We start from the raw sequence: 18193 nt of genomic DNA, 5'->3' as shown, positions 1-18193 counted from the left end.
CTGTCATAATGATTGCTGAGCTGGAGGTGTGTAGGAAGGGCTGTCTGTAAGATCTCTGCTTCTAGTCTGGAAAATGAATAGATCCATCCAGATTTCATAACTCGCTGCCAGGCAGTGCCCATGGATCGATCTATCTGCAAATTGCCTTAATCAGCTGGAGTATGGCCAGGCTACCATATTGGTCATTGATCATGGTTGGGCAGCTTACCTAGCTTGACCTAGTGGGCATCATATTTAGATATTGATAATGACAACAAATTTACATTTTTTTGCCTAAGGCCACCATGAAGATCAAATCGTTTCCTTAAAAAACAATGGTGTTTTGGGTTTTGTTTTTGATAAGCAAATTTTTATTTTTGCAAATAAACAAACAAAAATACATGGACAACCGTCCAAGCAAACTGGCATCAAAAGACATTGGATACAGTCAGTGGGTGTTTTGGGTTTTATCTATATCAGTTTTTAGTTTTTTCTGCTTACAGGCATTTTGAATGGCATCATTTGTTTCTATATTTCCAAAGGGGTTATAACAGCATTGCCCAATCATTGTGTTATGCTATGCCATGTTATTTATTCTTATAAAGTGCAACATACAAAATAGTTTCTTGGCACTGTCATTGGCAAACAATACATTGTCTACATGCCTGATACCTAGATGTAATTGCTGCTGGTAGCAGCTAAAACAGTCAACATAAAGCAAGGGCTAGTTAGACCAGTACACATTTTTATTTTTGGCTGTAAGACTACCATTATTAAAGACCTCAAACGGCATAGAGGTTTGTATATGGGGCAGTTATATAATACTAAAAAGCACAGGCGGGGTTTACCAGGATGTAAGTATTTCTCACTGTGTCCTCCAGTTAACAGCATCACTCTGTATAGCTTATGGCGACCCAGACAATCTTTCACTGGGCAGCAGCAGGGCTTTTAGAGACTCATACGCTCCTTCATGGATCATTATTCAAAGCTGCCTTGAATATTATTTCCTTACACCCATAATAGGTGTGCAGGTTTGCACAATAGGCTTGCAGATCAAAGAATGTTTGAGAAGCCATCTACGCGTGACATTTGGACTGGGAGTTCACACAGCATGCGGGGTGTCTATCTGCTAGCGTAAAAAGGGAACAGAAACTAGAATGTAAGTGGTGAATAAGAATAAATCACATTCTCTGATAAGTTTCCCCCACTAAGTTACAATCTTTCTCCTCTCTAAGTTCCTCTTCTGTGGTTTGTTGCTTAATCCTTCCGGGGAGGCTACTCGGGACTGAGCAAAATCACCAACCTTATCTTAGTTTACAAACTAAATAAGAAGTGGATCTCTTTTTAGAAGTTGACTCTGGCTTTCATGGTGTAACTGACTTCTTCGCCCACGTCTCTTCCCCGGCTCAAGGGTAGGGGGCCCTGTTTCTTGAAGGCATCTTCCTCCAGGTAGGTGAGACTTTTGTCAACTTTAGTGGGTTGGAGACACTGTAAAACAAGGAGAACAGACCACATGAAGGTCCTGGGAGGGTTTTTGCAACAGTGTTCCCCTTTAGGGTGTCCTTCAGCTGAACATACTCAGCAGTACTCCAGTTCATTACCCACCCCAGAGGGGATGTTTGAGTCAAAGAGGAGGACACCACTCCATGGTAAGAATTAACGGTGGCTCCCAGATCACCATCGTATGCAGACACTCGCCCCATGGCTACCTGAGCCACCTATCACTGGAACCCTGGAAGGGACTGGCTCTTTTTGGCATGGGAAAGGTATACTGCCCATAGATGCCATATTTAAATCTCAGCATCTGGCTACTAAATTACACTTCATGAGACAGTCAAGAATTGACCAGAATTGACCAGTCTTCTCCTTTACAGGCCATGGGGAGGGATCAAAGTATACTGTCCGGACCCCCTCAGCCATATTTATGACATTCCTCTGGTGCAATGGGGGAGGTGCCTGATTACATCCACAGCCTGTAGGTGTACCCTTAATTCCTGAAAGCATGCCTCACTGGACAGAAGTAGAGTGGTAGGCTCAAGATCCAGACTCAAGGCTGAAGTTTCCCTGCTTGGAAGAAAGCCAGCCACCAGTCCTAAATGAAGACGTGTCAGTGCAGAAGGTCATCTGCAAGACCCTAGTCCTGATGGAAGTTCAAGGAGGAGGTTTTGTGCCATGAGACACATGGTGAAGCAGCGTCTAACTCCCATGGGGACAAGGCACCAATCATCCGTTCCGCACCAGATGCCAATCTCATAGTCTAACGCCCATTTATAAAGCTTCTTATGTCACTTTTGTTGATTTTAGCAACACTTTTGATAAAGTTGATCGACCCTTACTTGTCAAAAATGAGTACTTTGTGGCATTCCAGATTTGCTAGTATGTTCACTGATATCTCTATTTTCTGAAAATTGGAAAGAGGTCTTACTCGGTTCCGGGTCGGAATAGACCTCCAATATTGAAGTTCGAAATGGCCTTAAACAAGGCTTCATTTTATCGCCCCAGTTTTTCTCCCTTTACTTGGCTGATTTTCCAGAGTGCATAAACACAATGAATGCATACCCTCCTAAGATAGGGTTGAAACCAATTTCGGGATTAATGTATGCCGATGATTTAGTTTTGTTGTCTCTAATTCCTGTGTGCTTCCAAAGACAATTAGATGCTCTAGCAGTTTTCTCCTCTGTCCACAACCTAAGTGTAAATAAAGGGAAAATAAAAATTATGGGTACGGGGGACTCAGGTTTGAAACCTTAAAGCAAATGGTTTTATGAGAGGGCAAAATTAGAAACAGTGAGAGTGTATAACTATCTCCGGACACTCATTTCAAACAATCTTTCATGGTCTAACCACTCCAAGATGCAAATCTCAAAAGCCACTGCAATTAGGTTTGGCTTAAAGAATTTTTTTAACTCAGTGGGAGGTAAAGACATTTCATTATTATCAAAAATGTAGGTCTCAAAAATCCCTTCCTTAATTCTATAAGCGGCTATCACTCGATAACTGCCTTGAAAAGTTACGCCGGCATTCGGTTTAAACTTTGGAAATATTACTTAGGTGTGGGGCGGTCATTCGCAATAGAAATAATTTGTTTGGAATTGGCATTGCCCAGCATAAACCAAAGGGCCACTGGTCAAAATCTCCACTACACATATAGGCTGTTTAGCAGTCGTGAAGATGTTATTAAAAAATCATTTGGGGTGTATTTGTGCATGATTTTGAAAGGACATTAACCTTCACAAAATTATTTTAGTATTTAGCCGCTCAATTAGACCTTTCAAAGGAAGACATTTTTGGTTCTAACTCAATTAATATCCTTTCTGCAAAATTTCAAAAATTGACGAAACTTAAAAGCTATCAAGTTGATATAGCATACTGTCAACAAATTCCAAGGTTACAATTGAATTGTTTCCTTGTTACTCATGGTGCAATGCAATTTATTTAAAGAGTAAATTTCGACCCTCAGGTGATGTCTATTTACATGAGGTTTAAATTTGGCCTGTGCTAATTGAACGTAAGTCCATGGGCTAAAAAAGGAGAGCCCGGGGGCTGCAGTGTTGGCAATTCTGTACCGTCATTTTACAGGATTTAGCACATGTGCTGTTTTCTTTTTCAGGTCTAGAAATTTTGAGATCCAAATATCTGGTACCAATTTGGGAAAAATTCTCTGCAGTGACATATGACGAGGCGTTAATTTTAATGTTTAATCCACCATCTGCTAGTATTTATCGATTAAAAAGCTTTTTTAAGTAATTTAAAAAAAAATTAAATTCTAATTTGTTTTTTTGGACCAGCTTAAAATTGTTTGGGGAAAGCACTTTGCACTTTTTGGGAAAATCATTGTTGGTGGTTCCAAGAGCGTTTGTGTAATTATTTAACTGTGATATCCATAAATTAAATTTTTATATGATTTTCTTTTTATCATATAATAATTTGATGGAGAACTATGTAGAGGGCGTTTAACTGTCCCTCTGGGACAGGGTCAAAGCCCATAGTCTATGCCCGCCACAACCTGTCTTGGTCAGAATAAAGCTTCCTGTCAGAAAGCTTGGGAACTCACCATGAGGTTTCTAAGTCTTAATGAGAACTCACTACCTCTCCTATATACACACTACATTCCAGCTGGATACCATGGCTCACCAGCTGCTTGGTAACAACTTGTCCAAACAGCTTTAAATTCCATCAGTGGCCTGTGAAGACACGAAGAGATTCCATCAATCCACTGAAGTTGGCTGTAATGCGAGGTGTTGCTTTGGAGCATTTCTTTAAAGGAGCCATCCAGTGCCAATGTCATAATAGGTTTTTCAACCCAACCAAATGCCATGAAAAGGGACCTTACTTATTGCTGTTGGTGATGATGATGTAGGATTGGGTAAGAGGGCAAGCGCTCTACTTCTCACTGGATGCCCCTTTCGTTACTGTGTCCATCTGGCCACTGTCCTATCTTGAGGTCTTTAGCTGCTACTGTGACTTAGGGCATCTGAAGGTCTTTAGTTACTCTTCCCAGTTTGTGCAGTTTGTCACTGGTGTCCACCTCGCCTGGTGTGAGATGTTCTTTTTGAGGCTTTGTTAGGATTTGAAAAATGTCGTGACCACCACATTCCTGTCTGTGACACCCCGCCCCTTCCCCTCTGCTTTGTTTATCTATTCTCCATTTACTCTAGAATGTGGCTGATACAAGTTTGTTCTCTTTGTTTCTCTTCATTTTGTTAGTCGTGGTTGCCTTCTCTTTTTCTGCTCAGACTGCTTACGTATGTCAGCGTGCAGAGTTTGCAATTGAGTCAAACCAAGTTTTCTGTGGTTTCTCGTGCTTCCTCTCTGTAGCGGTGCTGTATTTATTCCTGGGCTACGGGCCTTCTTCAGGATGCCTGTGCACTCTAATGGTTTCGTGCATCACGTGTGACTTCTGCCTGCTGAAAGAGCCCCGTTGTCGTTTTTTGTGCTAACTGCTTCCACATTAGTCTCTGCTCTGGGCTCCCCTTTTGACTTTCCTGGGAGTTTGTATTGTTTTTAATATTGTGAATTCTAGTTTATCTCCTGCGAATGTATCCAGTTACCGGATTGTAATGGTGTGATCCTGAAGGTTGAGTTATAGCTAATAATGAATGTCTTTATAATGCTTGTTTGTATGTTGGTAAAGTCGAAGTGTATCACATTGCTGTCAAACTGGTACCTATATGTAAATTATTCGAGAAAATCGCCCGTTTGTTTTATCATTAGCAATATATAATCCAGTGTTTGCGTTGCTGCAATATCTTTTCCATTTCGGGTTGCATTGATGCAGTATTTTTTTCCATTTCGGGTTGCATTGATGCAGTATTACATTCCATTTCGGGTTGCATTGATGCAGTATTACATTCCATTTCGGGTTGCATTGATGCAGTATTTTTTTCCATTTCGGGTAGCATTGATGCAGTATTACATTCCATTTCGGGTTGCATTGATGCAGTATTACATTCCATTTCGGGTTGCATTGATGCAGTATTTTTTCCATTTCTGGTTGCATTGATGCAGTATTTCATTCCATTTCAGGTTGCATTGATGCAGTATTTTTTCTATTTAAGGTTGCAATGATGCAGTGTTACATTCCATTTGTGGTTGCATTGATGCAGTATTTTTTCCATTTAGGGTTGCATTGATGCATTATTCCATTCCATTTCAGGTTGCATTGATGCAGTATTTCATTCAGTTTAGGGTTGCATTGATGCAGTATTTTTTCCATTATGGGTTGCATTGATGCAGTATTACATTCCATTTGTGGTTGCATTGATGCAGTATTTTTTCCATTTAGGGTAGCATTGATTCAGTATTTCATTTAATTTCGGGTTGCATTGATGCAGTATTTTATACATTTCGGGTTGCATTGATGCAGTATTTTTTCCATTTTGGGTTGCATCGATGCAGTACTACATTCCATTCATGGTTGCATTGATACTGTATTTTTTTCATTTCAGGTTGCATTGATGCAGTATTTCAATCCATTTAGGGTAGCATTGATACAATATTTTTTCCATTTCGGGTAGCATTGATTCAGTATTTCATTCAATTTCGGGTTGCATTGATGCAGTATTTTATACATTTCGGGTTGCATTGATGCAGTATTTCATTCCATTTAGGGCAGCATTGATACAATATTTTTTCCATTTCGGGTTGCATTGATTCAGTATTTCATTCAATTTTGGGTTGCATTGATGCAGTATTTTAACATTTCGGGTTGCATTGATGCAGTACTTTTTTCCATTATGGGTTGTATTGATGCAGTATTTAATTCTGTTTAGGGTTGCATTGATGCAGTTTTTTTTCTTCATTTCAGGTTGCATTGATGCAGTATTTTTTCCATTTTGGGTTGCATTGATGCAGTATTACATTCCATTTGTGGTTGCATTGATGCAGTATTACATTCCATTTCGGGTTGCATTGATGCAGTATTACATTCCATTTGTGGTTGCATTGATGCATTTTTTTTTCCATTTCGGGTAGCATTGATTCAGTATTTCATTCAATTTCGGGTTGCATTGAGTCAGTATGTTATACATTTCGGGTTGCATTTATGCAGTATTTCATTCCATTTAGGGTTGCACTGATTCAGTATTTTTTCCATTCAGGTTGCATTGATTCAGTATTTCATTCCATTTCAGGTTGGACTGATGCAGTACTTTTTCCATTTCGGGTTGCAATGATGCAGTATTTCATTAAATGTAAGGTTGCATTGATGCAGAATTTTTTCCATTATGGGTTGCATTGATGCAGTATTTTTTCCATTTTGGGTTGCATTGATGCAGTATTTCATTCCATTTAGGGTTGCATTGATGCAATATTTTTTCCATTTCGGGTAGCATTGATTCAGTATTTCATTCAATTTCGGGTTGCATTGATGCAGTATTTCATTCCATTTCGGGTTGCATTGGTGTAGTATTTCATTCCATTTCGGGTTGCATTGATGCAGTACTTTTTTCCATTACGGGTTGCATTGGTGTAGTCTTTCATTCCATTTTGGGTTGCATTGATGCAGTATTTCATTCCATTTTGGGTTGCTTTGGTGTAGTATTTCATTCCATTTCGGGTTGCATTGATGCAGTATTTTTTCCATTTTGGGTTGCATTGATGCAGTACTACATTCCGTTTATGGTTGGATTGATGCAGTATTTTATACATTTCGGGTTGCATTGATGCAGTATTTCATTCCATTTAGGGTTGCACTGATGCAGTACTTTTTCCATTTCGGGTTGCAATGATGCAGTATTTCATTAAATTTAAGGTTGCATTGATGCAGAATTTTTTCCATTATGGGTTGTATTGATGCAGTATTTTTTCCATTTTGGGTTGCATTGATGCAGTACTACATTCCATTTATGGTTGGATTGATGCTGTATTTTTTTCATTTCGGGTTGCATTGATGCAGTATTTTATACATTTCGGGTTGCATTGATGCAGTATTTCATTCCATTTCGGGTTGCATCGATGCAGTACTTTTTTCCATTACGGGTTGCATTGGTGTAGTATTTCATTCCATTTCAGGTTGCATTGATGCAGAATTTCATTCCATTTCGGGTTGTTTTGGTGTAGTATTTCATTCCATTTCGGGTTGCATTGATGCAGTTTTTTTCCCATTTCAGGTTGCATTGATGCAGTATTTCATTCAGTTTAGGGTTGCATTGATGCAGTATTTTTTCCATTATGGGTTGCATTGATGCAGTATTACATTCCATTTGTGGTTGCATTGATGCAGTATTTCATTACATTTCGGGTTGCATTGATGTTGTATTTCATTACATTTCGGGTTGCATTGATGCAGTATTTTTTCCATTTCGGGTTGCATTGATGCAGTATTTTTTCCATTTAGGGTTGCATTGATGCAGACTTTTTTCCATTACGGGTTGCATTGATGCAGACTTTTTTCCATTACGGGTTGCATTGATGCAGTATTTCATTACATTTCGGGTTGCATTGATGCAGTATTTCATTACATTTCGGGTTGCATTGATGCAGTAGGAGTATTGTTTGCTTGATTTTGCTTTTCTCCCCCAGGTCCTCTCTCTCGTACTCTGTTTCTCTCGCTCTGTCTCTCTCTGCCTCTCCATAGTTCAGTCTGTTGCTCGTTCTCTCTTTTATTCCAACTCTCTGTCTGTCTTCTTCTCTCCCCACTATCCGTTTTCTCTCCCTTTTCCACTTCCATACCTCTTTGTTATCTATTTTATCTCTCTGCAATCCAGTTTACTAGACTCGCTTGGAGTCCCTCCATTATCTTTATACTTTCTCTCACTCTACCTCCAACTTTCTTAATTTCTCTCACTCTATCGTTTTGTTTCTCTTCTCTTACACATCTTCCTCGCAGTCCCAACTTTTATCTTTTTTGTTTCTTTGTTTCTTTTCTTTCCTCTTTCACTTTTTTCTTCCCTTATTGTTCCTTTGTTCTCTTCTTCCACACCTCTGTTTCTCACTCTTTTTCATGTTCTCTCTGGCTTGCTCCCTCTCATCTTTGCTCGCCCTGTCTCTTTTCTTCCCTCCCTCTCTTATTCCCTGCTCTCTCTACACACCACTTTTCGGTCCTCTTGATTCATTTCGATTTTAGGAAACACTTTCGGCTGACTGAGTCTTGGAAACACAGAGAGGCACAGTTAGACAGATTGCGCAATGATGCAGGAATCCGAGGGCAGTGGGAGGCGGCCCACCTCACGTGATCACTGGAGACATGTGCTAACCAAGCATCTCCAAGGGACAAGATGGACGCTGGCCTACACGAGAATACCTGTTGCACATGTATGTACCGGACTGGGAATGTATTTCTACTCAGAGCCTCACCCATCTATAAAACGCTCCGGTGCAGAAAAACTGAGAAGCGCAGAACTAGGGGCAGAGTTCCATATTCAGCAAGAAATGGGGATGGAGAGATCAGACGCTAAGGGCTCGATTACGATTCTTGGGTGTCACGTAGCGGGCACCTTGCCACCGCTCTGCTCCAGGTCCGCCGATATCATCGCCCGCCGCCATATTACAAGAAGTTTTGTGGTCTGGCGGGCGGGCGGTGTAGCGGTCTGGCGGCGGTGCTGTTTAAAGGCGTATTGTGAGCCTTAAACAGCACCGGTGCAGGACCGCCAGTGCACGTTACTGCACAGGAAGGACTGCACCATGTCCTGCATTGCTTCTTGTGCAGGAACTGGGGGTGCAAAACTACAGGGGGGCAAAACATGTGCTGCCCTACATGCACAGGTGCAAGGGGGGTCCTACACTTTGTCGCATAACAGCCACCCCTTTCATGTCAGTGCGACCGCCATCAAAAGGGAGGTGGAGAAGCACCTCAAAATATGCTTGACGGTGCCGCTTCGGCACCACCAGCATATTTTGGCTTCAAACCGCTGCCAGCCTGCTGCAGGGTCCTTGATCCACGGCGGTAGCAGCAGTACAGTCGCAGTCCGACCACCACACTTATAATACTGCGGGTGGTCCCACAGTGTGGCAGTGGTCAGACCACCACTGTGACTACGCCGGGCAGTTCCATCAACCGCCGTTGTTGTAATAAGGCCTTCAGAAAAGGGAATGAGGTGTAGAGATCACAGCTACTGAACAGTGTGTAGCGCACAGCCTGAGGGTGAGACATGTAAAGAAGCTCACAGGCTCAGGGTGGGGGTGGGGGGTGGAAGCTCACAGGCTCAGGGTTGGGGGTGGAATCTCACAGATTCAGGGTGGGGGGTGGAAGCTCACAGGCTCAGGGTGAGGGGGGTGGAAGCTCACAGGCTCAGGGTGGGGGGGGTGGAAGCTCACAGGCTCAGGGTGGGGGGTGGTGGAAGCTCACAGGCTCAGGGTGGGGGGGTGGAAGCTCACAGGCTCAGGGTGGGGGAGTGGAAGCCCACAGGCTCAGGGTGGGGGGTGGAAGCTCACAGGCTCAGGGTGGTTGGGTGGAATCTCACAGGCTCAGGGTGGGGGGGGGTGGAAGCTCACAGGCTCAGGATGAGGGGGTGGAAGCTCACAGGCTCAGGGTGGGGGGTGGAAGCTCACAGGCTCAGGGTGAGGGGGTGGAAGCTCACAGGCTCAGGGTGGGGGGGTGGAAGTTCACAGGCTCAGGGTGGGGGGGTGGGAGCTCACAGGCTCAGGGTGGGAGGTGGAAGCTCACAGGCTCAGGGTGGGGAGGCGGAAGCTCACAGGCTCAGGGTGGGGGGGGGGTGGAAGCTCACAGGCTCAGGGTGGGGGGTGGAAGCTCACAGGCTCAGGGTGAGGGGGGTGGAAGCTCACAGGCTCAGGGTGGGGGGGAGCTCACAGGCTCAGGGTGGGGGGTGGAAGCTCACATGCTCAGGGTGTGGGGGGGGAGCTCACAGGCTCAGGGTGAGGGGGGTGGAAGCTCACAGGCTCAGGGTGGGAGGTGGAAGCTCACAGGCTCAGGGTGGGGGGGAGCTCACAGGCTCAGGGTGGGGGGTGGAAGCTCACAGGCTCAGGGTGTGGGGGGGAAGCTCACAGGCACAGGGTGGGGGGGTGGAAGCTCACAGGCTCAGGGTGAGGGGGTGGAAGCTCACAGGCACAGGGTGGGAGGTGGAAGCTCACAGGCTCAGGGTGGGGGGGGAGCTCACAGGCTCAGGGTGGGTGGTGGAAGCTCACAGGCTCAGGGTGGGGGGGTGGAAGCTCACAGGCTCAGGTTGGGGGGAAGCTCACAGGCTCAGGGTGAGGGGGTGGAAGCTCACAGGCTCAAGGTGGGGGGGTGAAAGCTCACAGGCTCAGGGTGGGGGAGGTGGAAGCTCACAGGCTCAGGTTGAGGGGGGTGGAAGCTCACAGGCTCAAGGTGGGGGGGTGAAAGCTCACAGGCTCAGGGTGAGGGGGGTGGAAGCTCACAGGCTCAAGGTGGGGGGGTGAAAGCTCACAGGCTCAGGGTGAGGGGGGTGGAAGCTCACAGGCTCAGGGTGGGGGGGGTGGAAGCTCACAGGCTCAGGGTGGGGGGGTGGAAGCTCACAGGCTCAGGGTGGGGGGGGAAGCTCTCAGGCTCAGGGTGAGGGGGGTGGAAGCTCACAGGCTCAGGGCGGGGGGGGGGGGTGGAAGCTCACAGGCTCAGGGTGGGTGGTGGAAGCTCACAGGCTCAGGGTGGGGTGGGTGGAAGCTCACAGGCTCAGGTTGGGGGGAAGCTCACAGGCTCAGGGTGAGGGGGGTGGAAGCTCACAGGCTCAAGGTGGGGGGGTGAAAGCTCACAGGCTCAGGGTGGGGGGGTGGAAGCTCACAGGCTCAGGGTGAGGGGGTGGAAGCTCACAGGCTCAGGGTGGGGGGGTGGAAGCTCACAGGCTCAGGGTGGGGGGGAGCTCACAGGCTCAGGGTGGGGGGTGGAAGCTCACAGGCTCAGGGTGTGGGGGGAAGCTCACAGGCTCAGGGTGGGGGGGTGGAAGCTCACAGGCTCAGGGTGGGGGGGAGCTCACAGGCTCAGGGTGGGGGGTGGAAGCTCTCAGGCTCAGGGTGAGGGGGGTGGAAGCTCACAGGCTCAGGGTGGGGGGGGGTGGAAGCTCACAGGCTCAGGGTGGGGGGTGGAAGCTCACAGGCTCAGGGTGAGGTGTGGGGAGTAGCTCTAGTCTCATGGTCATAAGGGGGGTACGTCATATCTCAGAAGAAGTGGCCACTGTCTGAGTTAGCACTGGGAATTAGCAGACTCCGCATTCGGGTACTCGCAGCCTCAACTGGGCGTAAACGTCTATAATTGTTTTTGGGAGGATTTTAGAAATAATAGGGAAAGAAAAAGAGACAATGATTAGCTGGAGCTATGTAAAGATCATTAGAGGCGAGGCAACTGACTGGTGGCTTAATCTGTACTTTTAGAAAGGGGAAAATATCCAGTTATCCACAAAAACGATGAGCAGACACTTTGTGCAAAATCACTCCGGGTCCAAGGCGAGTAGGGTGGGTCCACTTGGCACCTGTTGCTGTAAACACAGGAAACACCTCTGGAAGTCACTGTGGATGTTCTGGCACATTCTTGTGCCACATGCAAGGATGTGAGCACAGTGTTTTTAGACAGACATGTTGCAAGACGTCAGACATGTTTCGCAGCAGGGCTGAAGTTGATGTGGGCCTTCACCAGGCCACGTCCGGGTAATTAGCAAGAATGAATTTAGAGCTTGGCAGCATATTCCGTTGATGGATAAACGAAGTGTGAGTCTGTACTGATATACGCCAGAGTCTAAATGAGCTTGCCTCTGCCCTGCATGCAAACTATCGCTCCTTCTTCCAGAGCAGGTTGGGAACCGAGGTGCCATGGAGCGTGTTGTCATATCACCCCATAAAGTGTAGGATGAGTGAATGCGGTAAATAAGCATGCACACTGCAAAAGGGGCATGCAATGAATGAGTGCACACAGCACTTTTGGCCCTTTTTGCTTTATTATTGCACTTTTTTTATGTGTACCCATTGTAAACATACATATATACAGGATATAATAGCCACTGCTGTACATTATGAGGATTTTGAAAGCCACAATAGAGTTCCATGACCATATAAAGGAATGAGGCAAAGCCCGAGGTGACTTGCAATAAACTTTATTGAGCGACAGAGGGTATTTTATCTCTTATATTACATGGTTGCTCTACTTCCACCTTCCCAAAAATGTTTAAACCTCTGATGTTTCGCTCTTTCATATGAAAGAGATAGTATAGCTACATACATGAAGCAAAATCTGTCGTGCCAAATCAAACCCATCGAAAAGCGATTAGTAATGTGTTGTAAAAGATGCCAGAATCAGTTTAATGTATGTCAGATTAAAGACAGTTGGGCTCAGAGTGTGTAGAAAGCTGCAGAGTTTAAAAGTTTCCTTTAATGCCCTACAGCATGAACAAATATACATGTTTCCATACAGTGCTTTCTGTCGATGAATGTTCATTTTCAAAACAGATTAGAAGATCAAACAGGTAGTTTTCCTTTTCCTTGCTTAAACTGCAGCTGTGATTGTGCCCTGTGACCAGCCTCGCACGTTAGCTGCTGACTTTGGCTCCGGTAGTAACTTATTACAGTTGAGCAACTGCACCATATCCTTATCACAGACCTCACAACTCCGCTTTAGGGGCTTTTATACAGGGATTGCAGGCTCCTATGGAATATACTGCTGTATTGGCCTTTCTTTACTCCCTCTGTTCCGCAAATTACCATTCATTAACTATCACCAATCGGGTCACCCAGTGGCATACGCGCAGGTCCAGGAGAGCTACGCCCCCATCGCAAGGATTCCTTGTGGCGACAGTGCTATTCGCGACTCTCCACCATGCCACAGCAGCAGCCTGGCTTCAGCCTCCACCATCCCAAAGAAATGCTCAGGAGCCTGAAAGCGGGAGTTCTGCAGGGCATGGAGGAACTTAGGCAAGTGTACCATCCTACAAAGAACCGCCCTGCCCATTAAGGACAGTGGCAGCCAGCGCCAGTGACCCGCGTCTTCTCTGCGGCCCACCAGGACCTCCCTAGTTTTTAGTCATAGAATAGCTTCTGATCCGTGGTTACATAGAGTCCCAGGTATGTGAAGCCCCTTTCCTCCCTGGCTATTGGGCATTCCCACCCCTCACTGGGCTGCCAAGCCGCTACTGGGTAGAGACAGGATTTGCCCCAGTTAATGCATGAATAGTAAAGGCACATTTTGCGTCCAGTTATATAAGGAAGCGTGTTGGAGTTAATGACAGTACCCTACTACCGCATCCTTTCCCACGCCCTAGTAACGCACCCCCTTGCAAAGCATAAATGCCAGTTCCAGGCCAAGAATAAACCTGGGGGATCCCCCTTTACCCCCTTACAAAATGTGCAGTGCTGTTCACCTTGATAAATGTACCAGCAAAGACTTTTTAAGGCAATGCAAAGTGGGCAATTGCTCAGAGCCCCCACCTTCTAAGGCCCCCCTGGTTAAGTGAACTTCCTCTCTATTTGATGTGTCTATTCTGTTTTTGAATCCCTCTCCTTGTCTGCCTACTGCTACCACTGCCTCTGTGTCATCTTAAGGATAATTGGGGTCCCGGGAAACACATGTCCGCTGTTGTCGTCTGACCCTGCTAGAATTTAACATATCATTCAGTATTGTTTGGCGTTTGCAGGAAATGGGTGATGAAATGGACATTTGTTCTGTAAAGGGGCCCTCAAAATCCATAAAATGACACTTTTTGCCGGCTCTCTCCAGCTTCCTGGGTCTGAAGAGTGTGCTGTCAGCTGCGGCCTGAAGCAGTCCTCCAAGCCTCGACATATGCGGCCAAAACTCGGCTAGATCTCTGTTGTGCTGGAAAAAGGAGATGGAGGAAGTGAGCAGTAGAACAAAGTGGAGGCATCCAAATGCCGCCATGTTGGAGTGGTCTCAAGCTACAACTAACAATCATTGGAAAAGGAAGGGGCCAGGAGAAACTGACTTTAAGACTGGGCCTGCCTCTGTGCCAGCCCCAGAGCCGAGGGCCTATTCTCTCTCCCGACTGTTCCCCTCTCACTCTTTTCTTTTTCTCACATTTTTTATTTGTCGCTGTTGTAATACACCACGTATTGCCTTGTAACCACTGCAGGCATCAGTCTGATAAAGCCTGAAACTTGCCACCCGAGGGAAGGGCACTCAAGAATCCAATCACAAGTGAGCTGTATTCCAAAATTCAGGATTTTCTTTAACACTCTTTGTTAGCATTTCTTATAAATGTGGTGCAATCACAGTTATTCTTAATGCAGGCACTTGCAGGGTAGCCGGTAACACACAGTGAGAGGAAGCAAATATCAGCTCAACTAGTTTGTGACCCAAAAGGTGGCAAAAGCAAGCAACGATGTCCAGTCCAGCTGCACAAAGGATTCAGGAGTGAGTCCGGCCAATCTAAAGGAACCATGGCAGGAGGGAAAGCGGGTCCTACCTGGTGAAGCAACTAAACAGGGACTCCTACAGGGCGAACTAAAGCGCCGCAAAGTCGCTTGGGCACAGATAGCGCCTCCAGTTGGAAGGCAATAATGATGGGGACAGGCGTGTTGTGCACTGAATCCCCACAGACCTGTCGTTAGCTGTGGGAGCCCTTTGTGTGGGACAGGTGACCCCTGATTGGACGGTGAATGCCTCAGTTCTTGTCTATTCCAAAATACAGTATTCTTCACCCCTGCACCTTAGAACAGAACATTTTCCTAAAGAGCTCTGTTTTCAGGAGTTTCCTGAAATGCAAGGGGTTGGGTTGGGCTTTGATGCTGAGGTTCTAACTATTCCAGAGCCCGGGGCCCTGAAGATCAGAGGCTCTGCCTCCTGCCTCTAACATTTAAAGGTTTGTTGGTGAATCCGTTGCAAGCCGACTGACCATACGCTACTGATGGGTGTGTAGAGAGGAGCAATTGATACTAGTAGCTTAGGCCTTTGTTACACTAGCCTTTGGGAATTGATAAAAAAGTACTGAATTTATCTCTTTCTCTGTCTCTTTCTTCCTCTCTCTCTCATCCCACTCTCTCTCTTTCACAGCTGATGGATGGTCATAATGGCGATGACCTCCCGGGAGCTCCTAACCCAGATACTGGAAGACCTGCTTGAGGTGGAGTTTAAACGGTTCAAGCGGAAGCTGCAAGAGACCCAGTCGAGCGACAGTAAGAAGCACATACCCCTGAGCCTTCTGGAAAAGGCAGACCCCCTCAGTACAGCTGACTTGCTACTTGACTACTTTGGTGAAGGCCAGGCCACAAGGACCACAAGCGCGGTGCTGCAGCTCATCAACAAACGGGAGCTGGCTTCCGACCTGGAGCGGAAGCTACAAGGTAAGCAAGACCCTACTGGGTGGGAGGAATGGACGCCATATGCAAGGTAAAGAACTGGGCAACTTGAGCCGAAACTGGGGCATGAAGAATAATATGACATGGTTCACAGTTCAAGGTGAGGGAGGCCTTTCAAAACTATATGGACATGCCTAAAGTGAAGGCAAGAAAGAACAAGCTGGACCCAAGACCAGCAGGACAATACAAGGCAAGAGAGAGACAAAAGCTGCAGAGATGGACCTGAAGTAGAAGTAAAGAAAGAGTCAACATAACATGAGAACTGCAGGCCAATGCAAAGTAAATTAAAACCTCTAGGACTTAAAAGACAGGCCACAAAATGCAAGACCAACCTAGCTCAGTAAATACATGTGAGAAGGAGAGGTGCTAAAAGGTAACTATGACCTATTGAGAGTAAGGAAGGAAAAGAGGGAGATTCATGAAACAATCAGAGGTAGCTGAAATGTTATCACACTTTACAGGAAGCAATAAAACTTTGACCTTTGTGACACCTCAGGAAGTGACCTCATGTGATATTTAACCCTGATGGCATGAACAAAGTGAAATCACTTGAACTATGAAAAACCCTGTTGTGAGGGTATTTTGTGGAATACCGGAGAACCACACTAGAAAAGTGTTACAGACTCCTGAGTATAAACAAGCATTGGAAATGCAATCAGTCGCACATTTATGTGTCACCTGCAGCAACTGAACGCATTCATTTGATTTCACCAGCTAGTAAAAAGCAATAGTCCATAACTATACAATCACCCCCTAGAAAACAAAATCTCATTAATAAAGCTTTACACTTCCCTTAGGCCTTGTAAGACTGCCAAAAAGTTACCTTAAGCACATCCTCCCAGCTGCAAGGCATTAGCTCCTACTATGGGAGAGTGGATTTAAAATTCATCTGGCAGTGGGAAAGGTGATTATTTTTGGGCCCACCCCAACTTAAGGTGAGGACCCAGATGATGACCTGAAAAGGAAAATCATGCTGCACGGAAGATTTTGTGGTGGTCCCATCATACTAAGACCACCACAGGCTGAATTTTGGGCAAAAATGCATTTTGAATAAAGGGCCCTGCGAAGCATTATGGGGTGAGTTTCCATAGTGCAATGAATATTATAGTGTCGGCTCCCCTGCTGAGCCGGGAGAGCATCAGTAAAGTTTTCCTTCTGTTTTCTTTCCTTTTTTCTGGTCTCCCAGCGTGTTTCCCTTTTTTGAATGGGTGCACAAAAAAGCATTTGTCTGTCAGATTGACAAAGAAATGCTTTTTTTGTAAAACGCGCCACATGACGTGCTTTCACGATAATGTCGGTACAAAAGGGGGTGGTGATGGACGGAGCATCAGAACCAATCAAACACTCACACCCAGTCAACAGATCTGGGTTTGATCCATCACCGTTCTTTGGCCCTCTCTGCCACCCCAGTTCAGACATGGCCATATGCAAATCAGTCTGACCCTGTGCCTCATGGGAACAGTCCCGATAATGTCGACGGCACCCCGTTCTTTACAGAGCCATGTAAGTAAAGTGGCGTGGCCGCCATTTTGAAATAAAAAAAACAAAAGTGTTGCAAGAGAGCTTACCCTGCCTGCAAGAGCAGAAAATTATTTAGCCAAATAGTGCTCTGAGACTGCAATTAAAGCCTACCGAGTACCGACACATGTAACAGGGAGTGTCGTCATGGGAGGTTACAAATTGAGACAAGGCAGTACTAAGGAGGGACTACTAAGCCTTCTGACCAATGAAAAGCCACAATCTCCAAAGGACAATCACACAAACCAATGAAAAATATGGGCGGAGAGTGGGCGGAGCTTCAACTCCATACCACAATACAGCATGCTTTGCAGAGCAACGCATGCACTGCCCAGGCTCGGCATATAAGAAAGCGATGGAATTATTCTAAGCCACTGGTAATTACTCAGGGCTGCATCCCAGTTCATTGTTATTGTTCACAATATGCCAGCTCAGTTGTTGCCCACTCAAATGCAAATCAGCCTTGACCCGGCTTCACTGGGAACATCCTGCCCAAACTGCCAGGCCAGGTCCTCCCACAATTGGAACACAAGCAACCAAGGACTGGTTTCATCTTTATTAGGGCTCATCAGCCTGGTATAGCTTGGTTCCAGTGGCACACTGTGCAAGAGACTCATTTCTGGACATAGCCATCCTACTTAGGGTGTCACACTGAAGTGTATAAAACAGTGATGGATAGGGGGCGGTGCCAAGCAACATGGGAGGTAGTACTTGAGCCATTGAACTTCCGGCCAGTCTTACATAAGAATCCTATCAATCTCTTGCAAAATCCTGTCCCGTAGCAGCAGGTTGTGGCTCTCTCGCTGCAGTGGACGTCTGCCGATACCCGAGTCCGGCTGGGTGTTGGGCTTGCAATCCTCAGATGGAGTCCTGAGCTGTTCAACCTAAGTGGAATGAGTGGCTGCATAGTGAGGCCAGCAGCGAGAGGCGGAGCCGCGGTCTCAAGTAATCATGGAAGCCCGGTGGGGCCTTGGACTGCAAATGCCAA

The 18193-nt window shown here is 45.9% G+C and overlaps 1 protein-coding gene across 1 annotated transcript in view; it reads left to right on the top strand.

Moving 5' to 3' along the window:
- Positions 1-1321: 1321 nt before the first annotated feature.
- Positions 1322-18193, top strand: part of LOC146797022 (NACHT, LRR and PYD domains-containing protein 3-like) — a 164856-nt gene continuing 147984 nt past the window's right edge. The window contains exons 1-2 of the mRNA XM_085629613.1: positions 1322-1428; positions 15383-15672. Of these exons, the coding sequence (XP_085485739.1) occupies positions 15390-15672 (283 nt within the window). The 5' untranslated portion in view covers positions 1322-1428; positions 15383-15389. The remainder of the gene's footprint in view (positions 1429-15382; positions 15673-18193) is intronic.

Source organism: Triturus cristatus, chromosome 10, assembly GCF_964204655.1.
Source record: "Triturus cristatus chromosome 10, aTriCri1.1, whole genome shotgun sequence".
In the NCBI taxonomy this organism is placed as follows: Eukaryota; Metazoa; Chordata; class Amphibia; order Caudata; family Salamandridae; genus Triturus; species Triturus cristatus.
The sequence above is the reverse complement of the archived record's forward strand: the minus strand, read 5'-3'. Positions and strand labels throughout refer to the sequence as shown.